General features: G+C 42.7%; 5 protein-coding genes across 7 annotated transcripts; all 5 read left to right on the plus strand.

Moving 5' to 3' along the window:
• Positions 1–2,028: 2,028 nt before the first annotated feature.
• Positions 2,029–7,689, plus strand: LOC102712766. 3 transcript variants are annotated; one of them, XR_423995.2, is made up of 9 exons: positions 2,029–2,293; positions 2,738–5,384; positions 5,464–5,547; positions 5,696–5,848; positions 6,111–6,274; positions 6,338–6,495; positions 6,633–6,755; positions 6,843–6,930; positions 7,106–7,307. XR_423995.2 is itself a non-coding variant. In XM_006664096.2 (9 exons), exons 2-9 carry the CDS (start codon positions 2,976–2,978, stop codon positions 7,291–7,293), a joined length of 3,357 nt encoding a protein of 1,118 aa, XP_006664159.1. In that variant the 5' UTR covers positions 2,029–2,293; positions 2,738–2,975; the 3' UTR covers positions 7,294–7,689. The 3 variants fall into 3 exon arrangements, 2 of the variants coding, with proteins under 2 accessions (XP_006664159.1, XP_015698717.1); XM_006664096.2 differs by having other exon boundaries at positions 6,348–6,495; positions 7,106–7,689; XM_015843231.1 differs by having other exon boundaries at positions 2,278–2,366; positions 6,348–6,495; positions 7,106–7,689.
• Positions 7,690–8,341: 652 nt separating this feature from the next.
• LOC102702906 lies at positions 8,342–10,310 on the plus strand. The gene is made up of 2 exons (XM_006664639.3): positions 8,342–8,697; positions 9,807–10,310. The coding sequence occupies exons 1-2, from the start codon at positions 8,413–8,415 to the stop codon at positions 9,987–9,989; spliced, it is 468 nt and encodes a 155-aa protein (XP_006664702.1). The 5' UTR covers positions 8,342–8,412; the 3' UTR covers positions 9,990–10,310.
• A 1,829-nt stretch (positions 10,311–12,139) lies between these two features.
• LOC107305446 lies at positions 12,140–13,853 on the plus strand. The gene is made up of 2 exons (XM_015843126.1): positions 12,140–12,448; positions 13,377–13,853. The coding sequence occupies exons 1-2, from the start codon at positions 12,140–12,142 to the stop codon at positions 13,497–13,499; spliced, it is 432 nt and encodes a 143-aa protein (XP_015698612.1). The 3' UTR covers positions 13,500–13,853.
• Positions 13,854–19,586: 5,733 nt separating this feature from the next.
• On the plus strand, positions 19,587–24,054 carry LOC102703454. Its single transcript, XM_015842864.1, has 5 exons — positions 19,587–20,951; positions 21,045–21,191; positions 21,292–21,634; positions 23,746–23,820; positions 23,998–24,054. Exons 1-4 carry the CDS (start codon positions 19,587–19,589, stop codon positions 23,763–23,765), a joined length of 1,875 nt encoding a protein of 624 aa, XP_015698350.1. The 3' UTR covers positions 23,766–23,820; positions 23,998–24,054.
• Positions 24,055–24,846: 792 nt separating this feature from the next.
• On the plus strand, positions 24,847–25,492 carry LOC102713148. Its single transcript, XM_040529792.1, has one exon. The coding sequence runs from the start codon at positions 24,865–24,867 to the stop codon at positions 25,114–25,116; it is 252 nt and encodes an 83-aa protein (XP_040385726.1). The 5' UTR covers positions 24,847–24,864; the 3' UTR covers positions 25,117–25,492.
• The last annotated feature ends 611 nt before the right edge of the window (positions 25,493–26,103 follow it).

A 26,103-nucleotide genomic window follows, 5' to 3' on the forward strand; every position in this document is an offset into this window, starting at 1 on the left:
ATTAGTTGCTAATCAAAGTGAACAAAAGTTTGATGCTTATTTAGTTGCTAATCAAAGTGGGCAAAAATATGGTGCTTATTTTAATGACATGGCATCAATAATAGCGTTAATGTCATTTACAGTGCGGGACATTAGCGGTGATTTTCATATCCTTCGTGTTAACTGGTATCGAACACTGCTCTCTTAATGAAAAACTATTAATTTATATTTGTATTTAATGCAAAAATTAAGTCTTAGATATTGCGCAAAACCATATCCTATACAAAATTTTATTTTAGCTCGTTCTTATGTATTTAACTTATTTAATTTTATATACACTATCTAGTCATGGAACTGTAAACGCGCTAATAAATATTTAAAAAACGAGTGATCAAAACTTAAAAGCGAATACATCGAGTGTATCAATTATTAAGAAACGAAAACAGAGGGAATATTTGATTTAGAGGACGGAACAGTTTGATACTAGTATAAGATGTGCGTGAATCTTTGCATGTTCTTAAAATTCCAAAGTCCAAACGGGTCCTAATTTAGTCAGAGAATCAAATCAGCAAGCATAACGATGGGCGTCCAAATTACGAAAGAAAATGCGAGATGGACGATGAGGTCAGCAGCGTTAACGACGTCTCGGCCCGTTTGGTCGGCAGGACATTGAATTAACAAATCGCATCTTTTTGAAAATAATTGCAGGTGGCACAAGAAGAAGAAGCAAAAACAGGACAGCGACTACACATGGCAGCCACGCCACTGTCAAAATTTGCATTACTTGTGGCCCTAATCGAAAGCCTTCATAGGAGGGTAAGATTGGTCCATTATTGCCGAAAGAGAACAACCTTCCATCTTGATGAGGCGTCCGGATCCTCTCCGGTAAGGCAGAGAGTCGAGGTTCATATGAGGTGAACAATAAATAAGTACCATAAACATGACTTAAATACTGTAGTATAAGTAATAGAAAATATTATTTGCTACTGTAGCAAATACTGTATCGTTAAATCTCAGACATCCGTTTCAATCCAATGGTTATGGGATATATCAAATTCATCGTAGCCTTATGTTGTATGATCATGTTTTCTTGTTGAGATAATATAGGCCATGATTTTGTCTTCAGCCCTCGTGATTGCCATGGTATATACACAAAGATACTTTTTTTACTAGGAATTATGTTCTTTTCCTTAGTATAGCTTGTGGAGGAACTTTTCACTTTTGGGTACTGAGAAAATAAGTTGTGTTTATATCGTACGATTGTAAGGTTCTCATGCTTTTTTATATAAAAAGGCTTATTAATCTGATTGGTTGAACTACGGTTGATAAATCATAAATAAACAAATAAAAATAACTAATGGACAAACCTTTTAATTTATATTATTAAAAGTTTAAAAGTAAAAGTAAAAAATAACGTACAATGAACAAATAAGCAACTTTTTCATTTTGTTTTTTAAAACCATAAGGCATTCTTTCCCTATTAAACCAAAAACTATAAACTATGTTCGAGTAACTTTCTAGTTTACTTAAAATAATGGTAGAATCCCACCATTAAACTTGAAGCTTTTAAGCCACTGTCCTATAAATCATGTAAATCGAAAAACAGCTTAAAAACTTAAGCCAACGAGCCTAAACCAAAATAAATACGGCCTAAATCGCGTAGATGTGAAAGAGCGATCATATTTATAGCTAATTACTCGACGGCGCATCTTTGCTACTATTTAAATCTAGCTACTCGAATTTATTACTAAATACTATTGACTATCCGACACATTTACATCTGTATTACACTTTAAATAAAAACATATTTTCTTGGTCATCTCCACCGGTGTAAGTAAAGTAATCGGGTCACCGCCTCTTCCACGTGGTTCCCTCGTTTTGCCGGCAAAACCCAACCAAATTATTTTAGAGGTTAGAAAAACAAAAGAAAAAAATGAAAAGAGCCAACCAAAAAGTTCTCTGGAACGGGGGCGGTTCGTGCCTCCGTTCCGTTTCCCGTTCCCGTTCCCGTTCCTGCCGCGTTTCCCCTCCCCTCGCGTTCGCTGCCGCCGTGCCATTTCGCTCTCCTTCCTTCCCTCCCTTTCCTCCCTCTCTCTCCACCGCCAAAATCCCAAATTAATCCACCAAAAAAACCAGAAAAAAAATCGTTTCCTTATCAATGAGTCATTGGCGTTGCTGCACCTGATTCGAGCTTCCTCGCGATCGCCTCCGCGGATGAATCAATGGATCCTTCTTCTTCCAAGGAGCAAATCCCGCGGATGAATCGGCCCGGGCCGTTGCGCGGATCGGCCTAGAGGAGGGGGAGGAGGATCAGGTGCGTGGTTCCGCGCGGATTCCTTCCGCTTTTTGTGGATTTCGCTGCTGATTCGTGCGCGCGGGCGGACGAGGTGGGGATCTCCGTGTACTGTTCATCGCGGTTTTTTTTTCCGGTTGGGAGTGATCCCTAATTGGTTGATCGCTGCTGCCCTCTATTTTGGTGCGGTTGCAAGCTTGCAATGTCAAATTGTTGATGCGGTTCGGTCCATTGCGTCATCCTCTGATCATTTCCTTTCCCTGCGATATATTTATTGTTTGCTTGGTTATTTATGTTTTGGTCTAGGAAATGCAAACTTGTTGCAACTAGTGATCTTATCACGTGTAGGAAATGGAAATGATAATCTCTTTATGGAAACTGTAGATTGCTAGAATCTCGTAGTTCAATTAATTCCAGGCATCCGCAAAGCGATGTTAATTTTGTTACCTTCGATTTTTATTGCAGCTAGGTGATGAGCTCGGTTATATGGAAAAACAAAAGAGGCAAGGTCTAGATTAGGTGAGTAAGAACCGGTGTGGTCTAAAGAGATGAATGGTTCGATATTCGAAGGTGATCATGCTTTAGAGATTAGGATTTCAAAGCTAAGTGGAAGGACATCATTTGTGGTCGGTGTTAATCAAGCCTGTGCTGATCAGGAAGGAGCTTCCAGCACAGCCCTTCATTTCGTTTGCGTTCAACGAAAATGAATAACCAGGTTGGGTCCAGTAGCAAGAAAAACTTGAATGTGGCCTATGAAGATCTGACTAAAATTCTTGGTCTTAGTAGGTTTGACTCCGAGAACCTTTCTGATGTCTCGAGTACTGGTTTACCAATGAAATGTGCTTTGGATCCAACAAATTCAGTGCATATGAGGAACATAACCCCTGAGAATGGGCTTAAATCAGCCGAAGTTTCAAGTGATAATCTGCAAGATACGTCTATTTCGTGTGAAAGTCCACATTCACAGTTTGGAAAAGCCAAGTTCATGTGTAGCTTTGGTGGAAAAATTATGCCTAGGCCAAGTGACAGCAAGCTCAGATATGTTGGCGGAGAAACACGTCTCATCTCAATACCCAGAAACTTCTCATGGAATGAACTTGTGCAGAAAACCCTTAAAATCTACAATCAGCCCCACACCATAAAGTATCAGCTTCCTGACGAGGATCTTGATGCATTGATATCTCTTTCATGCGATGAGGATCTTCAGAATATGATGGAAGAATACAGCAGCCTTGAAAGGGCCAATTCCTCACCTAGACTTCGGATATTTCTTGTGTCACAAACTGAATGTGAGGATTCATCATTGGACTCAAGAAGCTTAGAGAGTGAACCAGAATATCAGTTTGTGGTTGCTGTGAACAATCTGGCCCAACTGAAGAAGAGCATCAGCGGTAACAATTTGCTGAGCCAATCAAGCCATCATTTGGATAATTCTCCACTACCTTGCAGAGACACACCTGTCTGTCAAACAGATAGAGAAAGTGGAGCTAAAGCTTTGGGAGGATATACTGTAAATGAGGCCCCATCTCAGTTTTTCATTTCTCCATTCACACACCAAACAGTAGCTGAGTCATCAATGACTTCCTCCCCAAACTTAAATCGGCAGAGGACCATGAAAAAATCAAGGATGCGGTTATCTGCAGAGAAATCAACATTGAACCAAGAACATGAGGACACAAGTGAAGTTTACAATGGGTCAAATTTGGAAACAATGCTTCCTGACCATCAACATAAGAAGCAAAATGATACAGAAACAGGTATTGGAGCTGGAACTTCCCCACACCATTTTCACATTCAAAACCAGGTAAAAGACTTGGGCATGCCTCAAAACGAGAGTGGCTTGAGTTCACTCACCAACTATGATATGCCTATTCCTGTGCAAACACCCTTCTATTCTGAAAAGGTATCCATTCATCCAGAAAATTCAGTCTTGTCTGCAGAAGGCATGACTCATGCCTTCTCGGATCCTTTGCTGAAAGACCGCAAACAAGTACTTGCAGCCAACTTGTCATCAGCTGCTGATTCCCACATAGCACCAATTTCCCAAGAAATATATCAAACCAAGGAGCCAGAGAGAAAATTAAGTGTGACTAAGCCAGATTTTGTGCGTGTTAAGCCAGCTGATGTTGCTCGAACAGAAGAACCAAAATGCCTTGTTTCTAATCATACTGACCAACCATATAATCAAGGCATTGTTGGTGCAGCCAGTGTAGAACCAACAATACATTACCAACAAGATAGTTTATCCAGTAATGTCAGAAAAGGTCATGATGGTGGTTCTACTGTTCAACAGCAGGATAAGCCTTATCATCAGGAAAACAGGGCAGGTCCAAATGTTACTCCCCGGTTCGGCTTTGTTGATACAGGGTTCAATTCCTGTCATGCACGTGCTCCAACCATATCATCGGATGAATTAGATGCTCTAGAAAGCTCAGTCCCAACATCAATACCTGCTACTGATCATTTTGTCAATGAATGTTCTGTTGGGTCCCAAGTAGAGAATTCAGCTCGTGGATCTCAGATAGACAATTTGAATTCAGGAGGTGCTGGTGCAGATTATGGAACTACTGGCTGTGTGTATGGGTACGATAAAGTTGCTCCAGTACCCCATGCAAGCTTGCCCATAAATCCTTTTGATGCTTTTACCTCCCAAATATCTATGGCAAATAGAGAATCTAGTGTATATCAAAATGGAAAGGTGGACCAGTCATCCGTGCATAACTATGGCTTGGATATCTCTCCACTTATTGGCATTAGTAACTCTGATGTGAGTGCAAATTTGCCGTCATCTCAGAATCCATCTCCTGTGTGTGTTTCAAGCAGAGAGGTCCCTCTCGAGTGCAATATTGCCTGCAGCCATGTAGTGAATGGATTTGATCCCACCTTCATTGATAATGAAAGCATGAAACTGAATGACAGAATGTACAACAATGTCCAGATGGAGGCACCTGTTATAGTTGAGGATGTGACTAATAATGTGCCTTTAGGCATTCCGTCATCCAGACCACTCATTCCTCATGTTGAAGTGGCAGCTGAAGAACGGCAACAAGCTATTATTTCATCACTGAAGGATGATGATGCTAAGAGTGATGGGCCAGAGTTAGCTAATGAGGTATTATTATATGTTATATATTGAGCACATGAACCATTTGAGTGGCTGAGTGAATCATGTTTGTTATTTGTAATCGTAGGATCATGATGATGAACCAGCTGCGGATGGATCCATAAGTGATGCTGCAGTTGCCGAACTGGAAGCCAGCATGTATGGCTTGCAGGTCTAGTTCTCTCGCTCTGCATTTTCTAAACAATTATAGTACTCTTCTAGCAATATTGTTATTTTATTCATGAAATAACAGCTTCATCATGTTTATTTATAATATGCAAGTCATAAATGTATGTTGTTGGCTTGATTTTTATTATTAGATCATAAGAAATGCTGACCTTGAGGAGCTACGTGAATTGGGATCTGGCACATTTGGAACAGTATATCATGGGAAGTGGCGAGGAACTGATGTTGCTATAAAACGAATTAAGAAAAGCTGTTTTGCTGGGAGATCATCTGAACAGGAGAAGCTTGTGAGTAGCTTTGGCATCACCCTTTTTAGTCATTTGACAGCTTACCTAGTCATGCAAAATGAAAACTTGACAGAAGCATGTTGGCTACAGACATATCGTTATTGCTTTGTTGGCTATAAAAGTAATATTGTCTGCTTTTACTTATCACTGCATGTTTAAGCACCCTGACTACCGATATGATTGTTGGAATTGAGGACTTCTTGACAGAATGCATTATCATTTTCTTTTGCTGAACGTGACATCAACATGGTTTTCTCTACAGACCAAAGACTTTTGGAGGGAAGCAAAAATTCTTTCAAAGTTGCATCATCCAAATGTTGTTGCTTTCTATGGTGTGGTTCCTGATGGAACTGGAGGAACATTGGCAACTGTGACAGAGTTCATGGTAAATGGATCACTAAGGAATGTTCTTTTAAGGAAGGACAGGTGAGTTGCGTATGTTCCTGTTCAGTGTTTTCCACTCTGCACAAGGATCTTACTGTTTGCTAGATCTCTGCAGAATGCTCGATCGTCGGAAAAGGCTCATTATTGCTATGGATGCGGCATTTGGAATGGAATATTTGCACTCCAGAAGCATAGTCCATTTTGATTTGAAATGCGACAATTTACTTGTTAATTTGAGAGATCCTCAGAGGCCAATCTGCAAGGTACTTCTATCCACACGGCATTGAGCGAATTATTAAAAAGTTGTCAATAAGCAGAAAACATCTCACCTTAATTCTTCACCTTCTAACTTTGATGTCACTGATATGTTCCATTAATAATTTGTGACTAACTGAGTTAGGTTGGAGACTTTGGACTGTCAAGAATTAAGCGCAACACATTAGTTTCTGGTGGTGTACGGGGCACTCTTCCATGGATGGCGCCTGAGCTTTTGAATGGAAGCAGCAGCCGAGTGTCTGAAAAGGTGAAGTATTTCATTAGACTCGTGATCATTGTTTGCTTGTAATCATGTATAATCTTTGTGTGTCTGACAAGTACTGGAGGCATGTAGGTGGATGTGTTCTCCTTTGGGATAGCTCTATGGGAGATCTTGACTGGTGAGGAACCCTATGCAAATATGCACTGTGGCGCTATAATAGGTATATCTAAATCACCCATTTATTGTTTTGATTACATTCCAGTATTGATCTACAAATGAGATCAAGATGATTACAACAGACAACTCTTCATCAGCTTTCATGTTCTCATCATCGAAAATATTCTGAATATGCAATAATCCCCCTTGATATAAGTCGCATGGTTTATTGTGAAAAGGCGGTATCGTCAACAACACTCTTCGGCCTCTGATACCCAAAAACTGCGAGCCTGAATGGCGAAAACTGATGGAGCAATGCTGGTCAGCGGATCCTGACATCCGCCCCTCATTCACCGAGGTCACCGACAGGCTACGAGCCATGTCATCAACTCTTCAGGCAAAGGGACAGCATCAGGGAAACAAATGAAGCCTATTTCATCAACCGGCAAAAATATTTGATTGCAACGGAGATGGATCACTAACCTGCCCAAGCTCCTATCTGTGTGCATAGATTGAGTATATACTATACATGTATATTTGTTGGTCATGGTGTGTATTCTATTCTGGTGTATGTATGCCTATGCTGTTCATTTTTTTTCCACCCCCTCTTTCTTGAGAGTTTCTTAAGTGTAATTACGTGTATCTATTTGAGATAACATGTACTGCATGCGGGCTCTTCTTGAGGCCTCACTTCTCTTACAATTTTTGTGAGCCTGACCACTGAAGATGGCCTGGCACTTGTAATTATATGGCATGTATGAACTGACAGAAATACATTGAATTGACACTTTTGAGGAAAGAATAAATGGATTTATTTGTTTTCCTTAGGAAAACTACTGAGATGCATGTCTACTGACAAGGTATGGGAGCACTTGTTTGTTGGTGAACTTGGTTTTGTGATAACACCATATTAAGGTCGTGTTTAGTTCATGAAAAGAAAATTGTTGGGTGTCACATCGAATATTTGATCGGATGTTAGAAAGGATTTTGTTACACGAATGAAAAAACTAATTTCATAACTCACCTGAAAATCACAAGATGAATCTTTTGAGCATAATTAATCCATCGTTAGCATATATAGATTACTGTAGCACTTACAGCTAATTATGGATTAATTAGTTTTAAAAGATTCGTCTCGCGATTCTTACCCAACTGTACAATTAGTTTTTTTTCTATATTTAATGCTCCATACATGTATCCAAAGATTTAATGTGATATTTTTGGGGAAAAAAATTAGGAACTAAACAAGGCGTAAATCCATCTGCAATTTTGTGGTACACTATCATAAATTCTTTTTGATATATTTTGTCAAATTATTTGTATTTTTTTCATTTTCAGAACTATTTGTAATTTCTGTTGAAAGGAAAAAAAAAAAGCCTTTCTCTAAGTTTCTTCCTCTTCCTTTTCTGTTGTCCCATGGCCCATTAAGTATAACCGGGCCTTGCTGGGCCGACTCTGCTCCTAGGTCTCTCCCTTCTCCTGCAAGCCTCGTCTCCATCTCTTCCTTCTTCTGCAAGCTTGCGGGTAGCACGACCCGGAGGCGGCGATGGCGGAGGAGGAGGCGGCGGCGCCGGACCTGAGGCTGCAGTTCCAGGACGGCCAGGTGTACCTCGCGGACACCAGCATCACGGAGCAGCTCCCCATGGGGTACCCGGTCGACGCCCCCTTCATCCGCTCCGAGCGCATCTTCGGCCTCCTCGACGACTACAGGCGGGTCCACGCGCAGTACGAGCGGGGCGACGACGACGCCGTGCCGGACATCGCCGCGTGGGGCCTCGAGTTCATGGAGAAGGTGGTCACCGACACCGACACGCTCCATGACCTCTTCCTGGTAATTGATTGATATCCTCGATCGGTCGCTCTCGCTGATCCATGCGTCCCGGCCCGCGCTGCGCTGCTTGATTGATTATATTTGCCCCCCATTTGATTTTGGCTCCCCTTGATGCACCTATGGTACTTGCTTCTGCTGGTGCTTTGGGTTGGATCAGTAGTGGATTCCAAATGACTAAATGAGTGCTCAACTTGGATGCTTTGTTGGATTTTTCACACCAACTAGTTCAAAAAATTTCTAACCAGGCAGGGTGGTAAAATTCCCCACCATCCAGAGGAGTCCGGTACTTAATTTGTTAACATAGAATTAAGCATGTTAGATTAGTGTATGCTGTTGACTGTAAGTAGCAATCGAGTGTGTTAGCATTGATTTGTCAGTGTTAACTGTTAACTACTGTTGATTAACTGGAAGATATCCGCGCATTGCTGCATCAAATCTTAGAGGGCGATTGTCAAACAACGTATTTGCAAAAAAAAATAATTTGTGAAAAACTTTTAAATATATAAAAATTTAAGTTATAATTATTTGTTAATAAATCCAATCACAACAAACAAAGAATAAGTCTGTTAGTCTTCTCGATACCGATAGGATGAATAATCAAATGTATATAAAAAATCAATAACATATATTAAAATAAAGAGGGAGCATTTGTGTTGGTGAAATGGTAAATTGTACGGTATGTGCAGTGCCTCAGGTAGTAGCAATTGTTGGTCAGGGACTGATTTTCAAGTTTGATGACAAAAACCCCTGCATGATGCGTTAGTGATAATAAGGATTGCAAGGAATCTAGCATGATCCTTAGAAAGGTAGTGTTGATGATGTTTGTGTTATAATCTTCTGCCTGTTCTGTACTTGGATGTTGCATATATATGGTCAATAGTCTTGGTCATGTCTGATGTCTCCACAGAGTACTCTCTAGCTTGGAATCATGCATGCTAGCACAGTTGCTGCGTTGCACGCCACCTGTGTATATCCATCTGATTTGCTGCACAAGCTAACTGTTTAGTAAGCAAGCAACACATGGCACCAAAACCTCCGAAGATCAATGTTTTCTGGTGTGAGATTACATGGTCTGTGGCATTCTGTGAGCATGTTGATGATGATTGCAGGCTGCGTGGACGCTGGGAATCTACGGGCTGAGAGACCTGTGTGCGCAGATGACGGCGGACCTGGTGAAGGGACGCACCGTGGGGGAGGTCAAGCAGCTCCTCGGCATCACCGATGTCGGCATGACGCCGGATGAGGAGCAAGAGCTCCAGCGCAACAACCAAGACATCCTCCGCCTCCGCTAACTACCTTCCTTCCTGATGATAACCATCGCTAGCATTTTGGTTATTCCATCTCGCCTATTGTGATACTTGGAGTTTGAGGTGGTATTGGTTCTCAATGTGGTGTAGATAGATAGATTAGCCACATCGTATGCTGCTGAACTACGAATTCTGAGAGAAGTTTGGCGAAATTATGAGAGAAGTTTGGCCCTGATGGTGCCAGTGCATGCCAACTTGGCTATTAATGGATAATCCAATTGGTCGTATTTTGATGCTACTGGGGTACAGTACTGGTAGTTAATAGAGATACTGGTTATACCTTTCCTCTGGATTTTTATTTTAACAGATGACATCGTTAATATTTTTTCATATGTTTGATCGTTCGTCTTATTTAAAAATTTTACATAAATCTATAAAAAAAATTAAGTTACAGTTAAAATACATATGTTAATAAGTCCAATTACAAAAATGATTATTACACACGTTTTGATCAAACGTGTGTCAAAAAATCATCTATTAAAACATGGAAAGCGTCACGGAAGAAAAGAGGTTAGTTATAAAATCATGGTGCACTTTTATGGTATCTATGCGTTAGTCTTTTGGGTTTTTAAAAGAAAAATGTCAAACAATATATTTACAAATCAAAAATAATTTATAAATAAAACTTTTATACACGCATTCATAGCAACTAAGAGCCAAAGTTTTAAAATAAACTACAATGAAAAATATCAAAATTAACTTTAAATTAAAATTTTAAGTTTTAGCTTATAAGCATAAGCAAAGACGATACGGAAATTAGTTCTGTGCGTTGAAGAACTCTTAGAATTTTTTTTTAAAGGTAGATCTCCATAATAATGGCCAATTCTTGTCAGTAGTAGGATCAATGAAATACTACTCAATTCCAAAGCCATGCCGTTTGAAAATTTATTTCATAGTATGATAAAACCATAAAGTTTCTTTTTTAGAAATTGTTACTCCGTCCGCCCTTAATATTTACTCGTTATTATTGATCGTTGATTTAATATAATGAACATTGATGTTACTATAATTTTTTTTATCATCAATAACTTTTGAACGACTACTTTATTATTACGAAAACCTATATGGTCTTTTGGCAACACAGGTGGTTAATATGGTATACTTTTAAATATATATTTTTGCAAAAATGGGGAGCGGTTAAAGTTAAAAAGTAAATACTATATAATGACAAGTATTTGATAGGTATAAAATTTATATGGAATATTGTTGTTACATGATGACAATAACATTAAAGTTGTTCTTCTCTATAAATTTTTTTCAGCTTTTTTTAGTCGGTTTTAATGTGCATGCTTCCTGGAACTACGTTCCAATGTTTTTTTTTAAAACAAAACAAAGTTCATATGTATAAATTCATAATACTTCTATCGTATTTTTAATATGGTTTTTTAACTTTATAATAGTAAATTCCTAGACAATACCGTATAATAGCAGGCTATAAACTGGCTAAATGCTTATATAGAGGAGAGAGTGGATGAGAGAATGTGTAAACGAACTGTAAGCTTTTAGTCCGCTCGGGCACAAGAATCAAAAAACTCTATAAAAGTGACATGTGAGTCATGTATTAATGATGAAGAGCTAACTACTATATGTATGGACTAAGAGATCACTATAAAAAGTATTATAGCCAGCCAGTTTCTTGGCTATATTTATTAGAGCATTCCTAACCCATAACACTAGATATAGTTTTTATAAACCCCACATCATCAAGAAACTAGTATTAGATACTACTCTTTCAATGCAAACACCACTATTCTATGCTTTAATTTAATGCTACTTATCTTACATGATATCTTAAATGTTATGTAGAAACTATGTCTCATGCAAGACATGGTTTCATTCTTTTTCCTCATTTATTCACTTATCACATCATCTTTTATCTTAGATGACAACTTATTTAATGTTATAGACACCATTCTAGTCATTGGGTTAGGAATGTCCTTAGCTTTCTCTAGGGAGAACCCAACCCAAGACTGCAAGTGGGCCCGGTGTAACTTGGCGGGGCCACTGTAAGTGGGTAGTCTTCTCGGCTTCTCCTCCCTCACTCTCTCCGCATCCCCACCACCTCTTTTCTTATTTTTTCTTTCCCTTCACCATTTCACCGCTCGTCCGCTCCGCACCTCTCTCTCGCGTCGGTGATGGACGGCGCGGCGGCGGCGGCGGCGGCGGCGGGAGTGCCCACGGTGCTGGTGCGCGGGGGCGACGGGGTCGTCTTCAGGGTGCAGGCTCGTCGGCTGGTGGAGCTCGCGCCGGGGTTTAACTGGGACCTGCCGACCATCGCGTCGATCGACGTCTACGGCGCCGTGCAGGAGTACCGCGTCGCCGTCCGGGACTTCACGGACCCCGCCACCGGCGAGGTGCTCGACAGAGACGGCCTCCAGCATAGAGTGGACGGCATCTTCGCGGAGTGGGTCCAGGGCGTCGAGGAGCTCGGCCACCTCGTGAGGGTAAGCAACAAGGCACGCGCTCCGGTGATCCGGCGATGGAGGCATCTGCGTTACTAGGATTCAGGAGACAAGAGTTCGTGTGGTTTGCACTGAGGATTTGTGCACTTCGTCTTCAACCTCTAGCTTCTCTCTACGTGTCTTGCTCCCGTTGATCGGAAACCTAGCTACCGCGATGGCAGCTGCACGATTTAGGGTTTGGGTTGCGGGGTGCACGGCGGGGTAGGAGAAGAGGGGGCTGTGCTGTGTACTGCTGTTCATGTTCTCCAGGCTTAGAAGGATTGACTGGGAGGCCACGGCCGGCGGCGCGGCGGTGGAAGGGGTCGACGGCGAGGGCGAGTGAAACCGAGTAGGCGGCGGGGTGCGCCGGTGGAGAGGGAGAAGGCACAGTTTTGCAGCTAATCGGAGAGGGGGGAGAGAAAGAGTTCACTGTTCTAGAGGTAGAAGATGAACAGAGCCCGTTTGATCTCGATCCAACGGCCCGATTTTTCGCTGAGATCTTATGAAGAAAAAACATACTGTATATGGTAACTAGTATTTGATCTGTATGACAAAATTTTGCCCAACCTTTCAAATGTAGTACCTCCCTCCCAAAACACAAGTATTTCTAAATTTTTTCGCAGGGATTTAGGTTGAGAAGAAACATTATAATGCCCTTTAATAGTGAGGAATGAGTAAGAGTACGAGAGTATGTGGAGATAAAACGAGTAAAATATTAAAAAAGAAGTTATTAATGTGATAAATTGTACTGTAAATAGTGTTAGAAATGTTTGTATTTTGAGACGGAGAAAGTAGTTGCAACAAATCTTTGTACTAGATGACATTTTTTTTCATTTACAAAAGGGAGTACATGCTGTTGCCTGTTAGGCTAACTGATTCCTCTGTTTGGGACAAATGTTTGTGCTTCTGATCTGATTTTCTCTGTGTACAGGCTGCGACCGATCTCGGGATGAACGATCTTTTGACAGAGTGCAACAAGAGGGTGCAGGAGTTGCCTCTAGTAGAACAGCAGCAAGTGATGCAGTTTTCCCAGAACGCCCCAGGACACCTGTGAGTGGCTCCGCAAATGGCATCCTCGTAGTTATCGTTAGCAGATCATCACCTGGGTCATTAACCTAGTTAAAAAGGACATGCTACCTAGGCTGTGGGTTAGGTTAAGTCTTGAGTACATGGCTACAACTCTGTTAAGCCAACTGTGTGCCTGCGTGCACTTTTATCAAGGTGTGATATGAGATCTACTTGAGCTGTTTGATGCAAGATCAAATCGAAATTGCTCTTTCATCAATTCAGAACTCACAAGCTTACCATGCTGTTGAGCTTTGCCTCTGTTTGCGTACAGCTTTGGTTTTCTGAATGCTGAAAATATTCGATATGGCGATGCCTTTCACTCCACTGGCATAGAGTTCACTGCTGCATAGGAATCATGCCTGTTTTTATGATCTTTTTCCTGTGATTTTAATGCATGTTCTTACAGAATTGCACCTTGCTTTTATTTGCTTTTATCCCAGTGTGATTGTGATCAATGGCCTCTTGTGGTGAGGATCATGATCATGTGAATATTTTATTTCCTACCGTTCAAAATTCTTCCAGGCATATGTGAACTGCATCAGGGTTTGTTTTGCTCAGTTCAAAATTCTTCCAGGCATATGTGAAATGTTTGGCATAAATAGGATTTAATTGTAGGATGTACGTAACCCATAAAATGCAAAAGTATACTTAGACTTAACATCTTACACGAGGAAACACAATTAACAAAAGCACTTAGACAACATATATATTATCACGAAGAAGACGACTATCAAGAAACTAGCGAAATAATAAGATACTAAATTCTTGATCTGAAATTGCACCCAGATGTTACTGAAAGTAATGGTTTTACTCCATGCTAAATTAGGGGGTGTTTGTTTCTATGGGCTAAAGTTTAGTCACTAGTCACATCGGATGTTTAGACACTTATATAAATAATAAAGGTAGGCTATTAATAAAACTCATCCATAATCTTGAACTAATTTACGAGACGAATCTAATGAACCTAATTAATCCATGATTAGCCTTTGTGATGCTACCGTAAACATTTGCTAATTGTGGATTAATTAGGCTCAAAAATTTCGTCTCATGGATTAGCTCTCATTTATAAAATTAGTTTTTTTATGGGCCTGCCTATTAAGCAGGTGACTGGTTTTTTTGGAATGTGTCAGTCGATTCATTCTGGACCATAAGATATTGCATCTGACGTCATTCACCTCACGCGAGTTGCCAAACTGATGGATATTAATTTTTTTGGGCTCAGGTTTTGAGCTTTTCAATAGAGATCAAAGGTATGGATATTAAATTTCAATACGAACTAATGACTACTTTAACATATTTGGTTTTGTTACTGGGCTAGTTTGTTGTCAGGCTTGGTACTGGATTTTTTCCTCAAAATTTAGATATATGTTCGGCCAGGTTGTATGTGTTCTGTAGTTGTATTTTTATACTTTTGGAATTAATGGGCGGGCCATGTTTATACAATAAGTTGCACTTCATATATACTATACTAAAGTTGCACTTAATTTATAGTAAAAGATGCACTTTTCCATGTTATGCAATTTTAGGGTAAGCTATGTGCAAGTTTAACATATGAATTGTGCAAGCTCAAACAAAATATTTCTCAAACCTATTATCACACTTAGTTTATATTAAAGTTGCATATGTTTATACTAAAGTTGCTTATTTCCATTTCTTATAACTTATGTTAAACTATGTGCAGGTTTCGTATAGATATTGAACAAGTTTAGGTGACCGATGGCTATGAATGAGAGCTAGTAAATAGCAGAATTTAGATTAAATTTTGAGGGAGCAAACAAATCTCAATTCAAATTTTGAGGGATAAAACAAAAGAATGCAATGCAGAATCATCACAAAATCAGGGGGAAAAAGACATTGAATAGGCTATGCAAAATAGTTTTAGTAAAGTATTTTTCTAAAGGAAGAAACAAACACATTTCTGATTTATTCCCATTTTTCCCATTACGTGATCCCCTCCCCTCCCGGATTAAACGTGTTTGCAGGCTTCGAGTAAACGCGTCGGCCGATGAAAAAAAAGTCTCTGGCAGCAGCCCTGAGCGCACGAATCTTCACGTTTCATCGGGCGGTCAACAAATCGACTGACGCACAACCAAAAATCAGGCGCATGTAGAATAGTAAAATTGTTTTTTATTAGTCTATGTTTAATACTTTAAATTAATGTTCAAACATCCGATGTGACATGAGACTAAAAAGTTTAGCTTCATCTAAACAACCCCTTAGTCTGCTAAGGGAGATTGGGTAATATAAATGGTCAGCCTAAGCAGAGGAAATAAATAGAGTTAATCAGCAGGGAAGAACCACGTCGGGTACAAGCCGTGAAGGCGTTGTAGGTCGGGCATGTCCCTCTGGACCCTCTCCGGCAGCAGCAACGGCGAGATGTCGCCGGTTCTCATGTCGTACACGCCGGAGTCACCATGGTAACCACCAAACGCCGCCACCATGAAGTAGATGCAATCTTGTCGGGCTCCGGCGCCGTGCTGGGACGTAGCAAGGACGGACCTTGCGGCGCCCGCTCCGTCGATGAAGAGCGCCCGGCCACGCAAGCTGTCCACGGCCTTCCACCGGCCGCCGCCGGCGAGGTCGTCCGCCTCCAGGACCTCGAACCTGCTGGGGAGCCTGTAGGCGTTCCGCCGCAGCGGCAGCTTGCTCGCCCACCACCGCACCATCAGCAGCCGCCCGCCAGACTCCACCAGGTACCTCACGATCTTGTGGCCGAGATTGAGTTCTCCGGCGACGTGGACGTACGTCGTCTTCTCCGGGTCGTCGGCGATGCGCCGGCGAAACCCCGTGCCGTCGAGCTCGAGGATGTGGAGCCCTTCTTGGCTGGTGAGGACGTAGAGCTTCCCGTGCAAGAAGGCGATGCCTTCGACGTAGGTCGTCGCCCTCACACAGCTGAAGGGTCTTCTTCCCCAGTCGTCCATGAACCAAGCGGTGCTCCTCGCGTCGTCGCCGTGCCGGTTGCAGGTGGATGTTAGCAGCCCAGTTGGTGATTCGCGGCCTAAGCGAGCATCAAAGGCTAATCCAAAGTATCGTGGGCCCGATTGGGTTAGTAATTAGTGGGCTTTAGGCCTAAGAGCTGGCTGATGTAATTGCCTATAAAATGTAATCCGTGGAACGATGTTTGGGTATCGGAACAGAATACAGAACTCGAACCTTCTTCTTCCTTCTTCCGTATTCTCTCCTTTCTCTTGGCTGTTCCTTCCTGATTGCTTCTCTCTCAAGTGAGACGTTAACAGTGGAGATGGCGACGGCGGCCTGGTTCAGTATTATTGCGCCGACGAGGAGGTCCGGCGACGAGGAGTCCACCGGAGACGACAGGACGACGGCGTCATACGGATGGCTCGGTAGGTACGCCAGAGACTGCACGTGGCACGCGTCGAGCGCCTGGCGGACGACGGCGGCGAGGTTTGGGAGTGGAAGAGCGGCGCCGGAGAGAGGGTTCATCAGAGAGCAGCCGCAGCCGCCGCCGCCGTCGTGCGCGAGGACCAGGTTTCTGCTGTGCCCGCCGCTGACGGGGCGAAACCTCGCCGCGCCGACGCCGTCCAGGACGGGCGGCCCGCAGCGGACGGGGTTGCCGTCGAAGTGGATGGGCGCGCAGCCGACGGGGTTGCCGTCGAAGTGGACCAGGCTCCCGTCGTGGAGCGCGAGCCACGGCATCAGCGGGGGGAGCCCGCGGGCGGCGGCGCGCCACGAGCGGCAGACGGCGCGGTGGCGGGCGCGGTCGGCGTGCGACGTCAGGCGGAGGAGCACGAGGCCCAGCAGATCACCGCACAGCCCTGATTGCCACGGCGATGACTCTGCCTCCATCGCTGACCACAACCACGTACGGTACCACGCGTCAAAGCTTTTCTTTCTTTTTTTTTCTTTTTTGCTCGACCAAAACCGACTACTTATAAAGGCATCCATCGGTGAAGATGATATGGAAGTCTCCAAACATGATATAAATGGCATAAAAAAATTTGACATAAATGGAATGGCGTATATTAATTTTATTTTTTTAAGATGGCAATCAGAGTTATTACTTTTAAATTTTTTTTCATAAGATAGACCAATATGCTTTGTTTCCTTAGCTATATTTTAGATATTTTCGCCGCATCTTTTCGTTTATAATTATAGGTTTAAATTTAAAATTCTAACTTTAAATTTGGGGTTGTTTTTAAGATTTTCACCAAAGTTTATTTTTCAGTCTTGACTTCTATATCACTAACAATAGAAATATAAATTTTTATTCATAAATTATTTTTCATTTACAAATATGTTGTTTAGTTTTTTTCCATAAACACTCAAACAATCATCCATTTTTATACATGTTTCCCATGCTGCTAAACAATGCGTTTAATGGACATGGACAGAATTATCTTATATACTAAAAGTTTTCCATCTGATCTCACTTCCTGTTAATCGCGTTGAATTCTGATTCAACGATTGTGCCTTGTATAGAGTTGACGACGTTACAGGAGCGGAAGGGTTCCCAGATGATGAACACATCTATCAAGAGCAAACGAGAGAGAGTACAAAACGGAAACACGACCAAGTAACGGAAAAAACCGACAAACTAAACTGAAGGAAGAGAGAATCCCTCAACAGAAACAAGAAAGCAGAAAAGAGCACAGAAAGGCTATAGCTAAACAGCCTGGAGAAAGAAGTGCTTCCAAAAGGCAAGCAGCGAGGAGTCCTGAGGTGGTAGCCGTTCGCTCTAGAGGGTAGCCTCCGAAATTCCATAAGGCCTTCTTCGGATCACACGAATTTTACAGGAATTTTAGAGTAAACAGTTCAATTCTTTCAAAATTCCTATAAAATTCCTCCAAATCGAAGAGAACCTAAGCGGCTGCCCGGCTGACGCTGATGCGAGGTTTGTGATGATTTATGATTTTTATGCTATAAGAGAATTCGTTTTAAGGTGGATATGGTTAGAGATATGATCCGAATTATTATCTATTTTCCTAACAGTTCATCGAGAGAGAGAGCGCATTAGGGCTGGATAACGAGCCGGCTCGGCTCGGCTCGGTCCAGCTCATTAAGATAATGAGCTGGCTCGGCTCGGCTCGTTATCGTAACGAGCTAAAAACCCAGCTTGGCTCGGCTCGTTATAAAGCTCGAGCTGACTCGTTAGGCTTGTGAGCCATGCATAAAAAGTTAACCTAAATAATTTTTCAATAGGTTATACAAGCAAATTTTTATTTCAAACATGCAAATCATATGAAATTGTATTTAAATATTAAAGTTTGAACCAACAAATCACATGGTGAACCTATAAAGTACTGAACACATGCATTCCAGGGTGAAATCAATGAACGCCAGTGGATTTTGTGTCTTTGGACTAGCTCGTTAGGCTCGCGAGCAGCTCACGAGCCAGCTCCAGCTGGCTCGTTATCTCTAACGAGCTAAAATGCTAGCTCGACTCGTTAGAAAAATAAAACGAGCCGAGTCAAGTCGAGCCGAGTTTGTCACGAGTCGAGCGAGCTAACGAGCCACGAACTTTCTGTCCACCCCTAGAGCGCATCATTCACTTTAGTTAAGGACCTGTTTAGTTTTCAAAAACATCACATCAAATCTTTCGAAATCTAAATGAAGTATCAGATATACATAAACATTAAAATTAATTATACAGTTACGGGGAAAATCGTGAGACGAATCTTTTGAGCCTAATTAGTACATAATTAGCCATAAGTGCTACAGTAACGAACATATGCTAATGACGGATTAATTAGACTCAAAAGATTTGTCTTGCAGTTTTTAGACGGAATCTGATATTTGTTTTATAATTAGACTATGTTTATTACTTCAAATGTGTGACCATACATATCGACGTGATCTCTTACCTAAAAATTTTTGGAACTGAACGCAGCATGATATTCAGCTTGGAGACCACCGGTTTTTCGCAGAAGCAGCCCTTGGAATTGGATACAGTCCGTCCGATCAGTAACGTGCGTACCAGATTGACCAGAAAACTATAAATATCCAACCCGCTAGCCGAAGGGCCCAGCGGGCGAAGCGATCAAAATTTGAAATCGAGGCCGCAGCTGCTTGCTCGACACGCCTCCGCCGTGTGAAGTCGCCGTCGCCGGAGAGGATGGACCGCGAGAGCATCATCACCTCATCCATGACAGGCTTCCTGCCCCCGTTGGCGACGCGCACCCAGGCCTCTCCTCCGGCCTACCTCCCGCCTCCCTTGGCCATCAACCCACACGCCGACTGGCGGGGGCTCCCCGAAGACGCCCTCGCCGAGGTCCTCTTCCGCCTCCCCGTCCTCGACCTGTTCCGACTCGGCTACCTCTTCACCCCGAATTGGCTCGACATCTGGCGCGCCAAGCCGCTGATGCTCCACGACCGCCAGTTCTCCACTCCCCCGATCGCCGCCGACGACGTCGCCGACGCCATCACCAACGTCCTCGAGCTCCACGTAGGCGACGGCGTCCAACTCGTGGGCGGCGTAGAAGGCGGAGACGAGGTCCACGGATGGGGTGGAGGCCACGAGCTTGATGGCGGCACGGACGGCGAGGACGACCACCCGGGTGTCGTCGTCAATGCGGGGGGAGGCGGCGTTAATGGTGGCCATTATCATCATGACGGGGGCCTCGATGACGATGTAGACGACGAGGCAGGAGAAGTGGTAGACGCCGAGGCAGGAGACGTGGTCGGCGATGCAGGAGCAGGACCGGGTCCGGGAGCTGCCGTTGATGGAGCCGCCGTTGATGGAGCCGCGGCCGCCGCCGCCGCGGGAGCAGTTGGTGGAGGCCAAGGTGAAGGAGTCGTCGTCGTCGCCCCGGGAGTAGGCGTCGATGAAGGCGTCATCAGCGACAGCGACGAGGACTTGTACGGCTACGACGACATCCCAGTCCCAGCAGCCGGTTACGAGATCGGCCGCGTCTACACTTTCCGGGTAGAGAGCACACGATGGCGCCCCGACCACCTCGACCGCTGGTTCGCCGCGCTCGAGCGCGGCCGTGCTCGTGAGGTCATCCTCGCCAACCTCTTCACACCAGGGCGCCCCCACCTTCCTCCAGGCATCCGCGACTGCACCAGCCTCCTCGGACTCTACGTCTTCTTCTTCACCGTGGAAGCCAACCACATCGACCCCCTCGCCGTCGCCAGGCTCCGCGTGCTCGGGCTATACGGCTGCGCCGCCGCCCCCGGCTTGATCCGGAGAGCCCTCCTCCCCAGATCAGAAATCCAGGCGCTGATTATCAGGGACAGCGCCGTGCTGCAAGACGGCGACGAAGGTCGCCTGGCCGTTGCCGCCACACGCCTCCGTCGACTGACGATTAGCAACAGCGAGGTCGTCACAGTCACCGTGGACAACGCCATCCAATTCCAGGATCTGGTCGCGGCGGGGCCATCCAAGCTCACGCTGACCATCAATGGCGTGCCAAGCCTGAAAACTCTAAGCATGGACCTCTTCACCGCCGTCTTGGAGATCGATGGCATAGCGATCAAGGTGGATTACATGAACTGAATTCAATCTGCTCTTTGATTAAGCAATCAACCAGCTCCGTTCTGAATTCTGAATTTCCTGATGATGTGCATTCAGGCTGGGATGGTGGAGCAGCCCCCGCAGATGCCTTGTGTCAGGCATCTCATCCTACGGGTGAACTACACAGAGATGGGTGACATGGTGCCTCGTCAGGTAGAGCAGATTATGAGGAGTTTCCCACGCGTACGAACACTGGAAATCTTGGTATAAACTCCCAAACATCCCATCCAAATCTATCAATTTGTTGCATTATTAGTATTCTGAAGTTTCTACTAATTCTGATTGAGTTGTGCTGCATTTGCAGAGAGACGACGAGGTCACAGTAGAAGAAGGGCTCGTCAAATCGTATGATAAACACATCTATGAGGGGTCGAATTTATTCGATGGCCTTCAGAGCTTCAAGTATCACCTGAGGCAGATCCATCATAGACCTTTCAGAGGGGGCAAGTATGAAGTTGCTCTGATCAAAGCCATCCTCGACAAAGTTGGAGCTCTGTCAGTGTTGTCAATGGAATACTCACCAGGCAGCTTAACCAGCGACACCCTGAGTCAGCTCCAAGTGACTCTCGACATTTTCAAGTTGCACACTCCAAATGATGCCGTCAGAGGCGACAGTGTGTGCATTGCTGCAATTGAGTTTGAACAAGGTGCGTACTAACTGGCCTGCGCTCTGCTGTGTAAAGACTCGAGAGAGATTTTTCGGCTCTAACTCTTTTTCTGACTTTTTTCTTAAATGATGCTACGGGAAAGAATGATGTTTTTCCTCAATCTGAACAATCGAACAAGTCAAATCTTTGATGACAGTAGAAAATGCACGGGATCTCCTTTATGATGAAACAGGCATGCTGTTGTGTGTTGTTTCTTCAGCATTTTCAATTTTTCAATGAGCCAACCATAGAGGGAATAGGGACACCAATACTTATCACATTTATTACAAGTTCTTGCTGCATGCTGAGGTGATCTTGTGATATTCGGGTGAACAAACATTGCATTCATTGGCATCAAACTAGTAAGAGTTTATTTTACGATCATTATGAATATACTCCATCTATTTCATATATAATATGGTTAACTTTTTTTCTTACAATGTTTGACCATTTGTCTTATTCAACAAATTATGAAAATATTATTTATTTTGCTTGTGACATACTTTATTATCAAAAGAACTTTAAGCATGACTTGCAATTTTTTATATTTGTACTAAATTTTTGAATAAGACGAATGGTTAAATGTTGCAACTAAAAAGTCAAACATCTTACGTTATGAAACAGAGGTAGTATCTTGATGTACCATATTTTCTAGCGTAAAAATTTAATAATACCTTGAGTTACTAAAATTTTATGCTAAAAATTTGGTGTCTCTAAATTATTTCTTAAGGAGCATAAAATTTCTCAACTATTAATGGTACTTCTTAGACTCAACATTGTGGGTACTCAAACAAAGGTAAATTAGCATTCCATTGGTCACAGTAGCAAACTTGAATCTTGATGAATGCGAACTTTTGGCACCGTTCGTAAGAGCAAGGCTAATAATATAGCCAACATGCTGGCTATAAGACTTCTTATAGTCTTCTCTTAGTCCACTCATATACTAGTTAGCTCTTCATCATTAATGCAGGACCCACATGTCACTCTCACAGAGTTTTTTAGTTCCTGTGCCTAAGCTGGCTACAAGCTTACAGCCTGCTTACACTCTCTCTCATCCCCTCTCTCCTCCACATAAGCATATAGACAGCTTATAGCCTGCTATTATACTTGCTCTAAGTGATAATGGCCATTAGTCAAATCAAAGCACGTAAAACGAGGAAAGTCATTAGTATATGATTAATTAAGTATTAATTTTTGTAAACTTGAAAAATAAATTAATTTGATTTTTTTTAAAATAACTTTCATTTTTTTTGAAAAAAAAACCTATATAGCAGTTCGAAAAGTGTGCACACGAAAAACGATGAAAAATTTTCTGTGGATTGTCACTTGCGAACGGTGCCAAACTGGTATGAGAATCACATTTGGTGAATGTGAGCAATTTATACTGGATGAGGTAAATTGACTGGTTTGATGTTCTTGGGAGCTGGCCATTCATTTGACCTCTATATATCCTCAAGAACTTGGCAGGTGTTGCAAAACATGAATGCTAGTACTTTTCATTCCTTTTATTTGCTTTAAATTATCAAGTTTCCAGTTTTAGAGTGTCCTTTTCTACATGTATCTTCATAAAATGCATGAGAATTGCTTCAAAAGGTTTCTTTCACATTAAGCCCGCATATTTGATTCTCCTAAATGCTCAAATGTTTGCATAACTCTACTGATATGATATGACCACATATATATTCAAAACCAAATAATTGGTTCATGCATTATATGCCTTGACTGCCTAACTTTATGAGGAAGGCTTACTATAGTGTGTTGATATTTCTGAGAATACTGGATGAATTATGTATTATTTTTTTCTTTTGTTTGGCAGGAAATAGTGTCTAGCAAAAAAAATTCTTAGAACATAATAAAACGGTTGGCCTGTCAACAACCCGGTATAAAATATAATCGGCCCATGAATGGCTGGCCTATTAACGGCCTAAGTACGAAACTCATGGCGTAATGGAGGCCCAAATATGCTAACCGTTAGGCCCAAATATGCTAACCGTTAGGTCCTTAGTCAATTAAGCAATTAACCACACTACCTAGTGCAGGTTTTGCTGAAAACATATACTCAGTAGATAGTAGCCATCAATTCTTGCTTACTTGTTTTTGAAAGCTTGCAGGAGTAGCTTTGATGCATTGACTTGACATGATGAGTGTTGAGACCTTGACACAGCTCAATTCCTGACAGCACACAGGTTTGGGCATTCACTTGCTGCTTATAACTTGTCGATAATGTGTTCAGTGCATCTGATGCTGACACTGCTTCGCATGTTTTTTTTTCCTTTTTTGTTTAGAATTAATCCTAAATAGTAGAAGGCAACGTTGTAGTGCTATTAGTGATCCATGGGCATCTAATTATCAGTGTTTTGAAGGTTTATCCACTGCAGCTACAAGTGCAGAACACAAGAGCCGAAACACCAGGAGAGGCACTTACCTAGGTAACTGTGCAAACTAATACCACATGTTTGGGCGGTGGGTTACTGTTAACCACACCTAGTTTAGTCATTAGCATTAGTCTTGCTTAGGAGACATGGTCCCCAATGGAAAGGTGATTCTCTGTTGCTGTCGTGTCACTTGTGCTGTTGAACAGGCTGCAAATGAACTCTGACAGGTTTGCGACTTGAGAGACCAAAAGAATCGATTCAGCGTCATTTTCTTCCTTAGTCGGTCACTGGCCGGTTACTTGTCCCCATTGCTTTGTTCAGCTGTTACTCGTACTAATAACTTACTAATAACAGCCCTTAAAATGACTTAGTGACTGTACTAGCTGTCAGCCATCTCTAATCTGAAACTCTATGAACTGAAACTGAGGACGGACTTCAGGCTGAAGCCGTCAAAACTCAAAAGTGATACTGAAGTTTATTCAGATCGTCATCGACATACCTACTCGTGGCGTTTACCTAATTAATTACCTTTGGGTAAAGTGTTCGCTTCGAATGTGCTGGACAATTCATCTAATCACCATCAATGGACAAAGCAGGACGGGAAAAACAATTGATCAGCTAGCCCTGACACGTGAAACCATGTCCTACAGCTACCTGTTTTTTTGGTCTTTGGTCAAGTACATGTCGTTTTCGTCGAGTAATTAGATGATTAATTAATCTTGAGCTCTTCCTAAAAACCATCTATAAATACAGCTCGGTTGCTAATCACTCTCACTCTCATCTAGCCTGTCTCTGTACGCTTAGCTCCACTGTCCACTCTTCGACTAGTGAGAAAGTTAATTAGCTTGCGATATCATGGCGTCTGTGGTGTCCAAGAACTCGCCGCCGGCGAGGCACGAGGACGGCGTCGCGGCGCCGCCGGCGCTGGACAAGGACGCCGTGCTCCGCCGCATCCGCCACCGGAGGCGGGCGAACCGCCTCCGCGAGTCGCTGCAGTCGCTTCTCCTGACGCAGCAGGCGGCGGCGCCGCCGCCGCCACCGCCGGAGACGGCCGACAAGGACGGCGAGCGACTCGCCTGGCTCGACGACGCCTTCTCGTCGCCGTAGCTACCCAGCTAGCTAGTAGCTCGTGCACTGCAGCAGCATTGTCCGTTGATTGTTGTATAGATCACAGATCACAACCATGATGGAATCATGGTCATGGAGGATGAGGCATGCATGCATGCATAATTGGATATGATGCCCATGCCTCCATGGTGATCACCAAGAATAATGGGAAGTAATTAGCAACATAATTATCAGGGGCTTAATTCGTGGATACTTTGTTTATGCTTTTCTAGCTAGCTAGGAGTATATTTTTCTATATGGATGATGAATGGATGGTGGCAATATGGTGCAAGAATTCATGCTTGGTTATGCTGGATTTATGGTTGGTGTAGTGCTCAAAGATAAGCAATCGATGTCTAATTGATGTAATTCGGTGACTGGCTCCATCTGCTTATCTATAAATAAATAAAATACATCCATCCATTGGATCTTGTCTTTTTTGTTAATGGCTGGATGCTAAATTGGTGATTGAATTCTGTGGGTGGATACACTGATTTGTGTTATAATTATAATCATTGGTTCGGGGTTATTGGCCGTTTCATGGGTGTCCGTTGTTTGTATGATGTGATTTGTTATATGGTCACATCCAGGAGGCCATAATATCTGGTAATAGGAAACCGTTTGCTTACATAAGCAGTTTGTCTGGTGCAGAGAGCACTTAATGACGTTTGTTGCAATTGATTAAACACTAATCTCTCAAGTCATGAATCATGATTCAAATGTTTGTTAGGCATGTCCCTACTTTAACCAAATATTTCCACATTTCTTCTATCTGTGCAGGATTGGCACATTTGTCGAAGAAATGGTAAATCGACACCAAAAGGAATCGTTCAATTCTCGCACACCCTTTTTTTTTCTTTTATAAGTCAAATTTAAATTTTCAGTCTTAAAAGTAGATTTTTAAGGTTTTTTTAGCTTATTTTTTTTTTAACTTTTAGATTACCGAGTATAAGCATATAAAACTGACTACAAGTATATAAAAGCTTC

This window comes from Oryza brachyantha, chromosome 12 (genome assembly GCF_000231095.2).
Source record: "Oryza brachyantha chromosome 12, ObraRS2, whole genome shotgun sequence".
NCBI classification, from domain to species: domain Eukaryota; kingdom Viridiplantae; phylum Streptophyta; class Magnoliopsida; order Poales; family Poaceae; genus Oryza; species Oryza brachyantha.

Bases quoted from the DNA above. Each gene is read 5' to 3' on its own strand.
- LOC102712766 (XM_006664096.2), top strand. From the start codon at position 2,976: ATGAATAACCAGGTTGGGTCCAGTAGCAAGAAAAACTTGAATGTGGCC. The intron at 6,496-6,632 runs GTACTTCTATCC...TAACTGAGTTAG, and splicing joins CTCAGAGGCCAATCTGCAAG to GTTGGAGACTTTGGACTGTC. The intron at 6,756-6,842 runs GTGAAGTATTTC...GGAGGCATGTAG, and splicing joins GCAGCCGAGTGTCTGAAAAG to GTGGATGTGTTCTCCTTTGG.
- LOC102702906 (XM_006664639.3), top strand. From the start codon at position 8,413: ATGGCGGAGGAGGAGGCGGCGGCGCCGGACCTGAGGCTGCAGTTCCAG. The intron at 8,698-9,806 runs GTAATTGATTGA...TGATGATTGCAG, and splicing joins CGCTCCATGACCTCTTCCTG to GCTGCGTGGACGCTGGGAAT.
- LOC107305446 (XM_015843126.1), top strand. From the start codon at position 12,140: ATGGACGGCGCGGCGGCGGCGGCGGCGGCGGCGGGAGTGCCCACGGTG. The intron at 12,449-13,376 runs GTAAGCAACAAG...CTCTGTGTACAG, and splicing joins AGCTCGGCCACCTCGTGAGG to GCTGCGACCGATCTCGGGAT.
- LOC102703454 (XM_015842864.1), top strand. From the start codon at position 19,587: ATGGACCGCGAGAGCATCATCACCTCATCCATGACAGGCTTCCTGCCC. The intron at 20,952-21,044 runs GTGGATTACATG...ATGTGCATTCAG, and splicing joins TCGATGGCATAGCGATCAAG to GCTGGGATGGTGGAGCAGCC. The intron at 21,635-23,745 runs GTGCGTACTAAC...GAAAGCTTGCAG, and splicing joins TGCAATTGAGTTTGAACAAG to GAGTAGCTTTGATGCATTGA.
- LOC102713148 (XM_040529792.1), top strand. From the start codon at position 24,865: ATGGCGTCTGTGGTGTCCAAGAACTCGCCGCCGGCGAGGCACGAGGAC.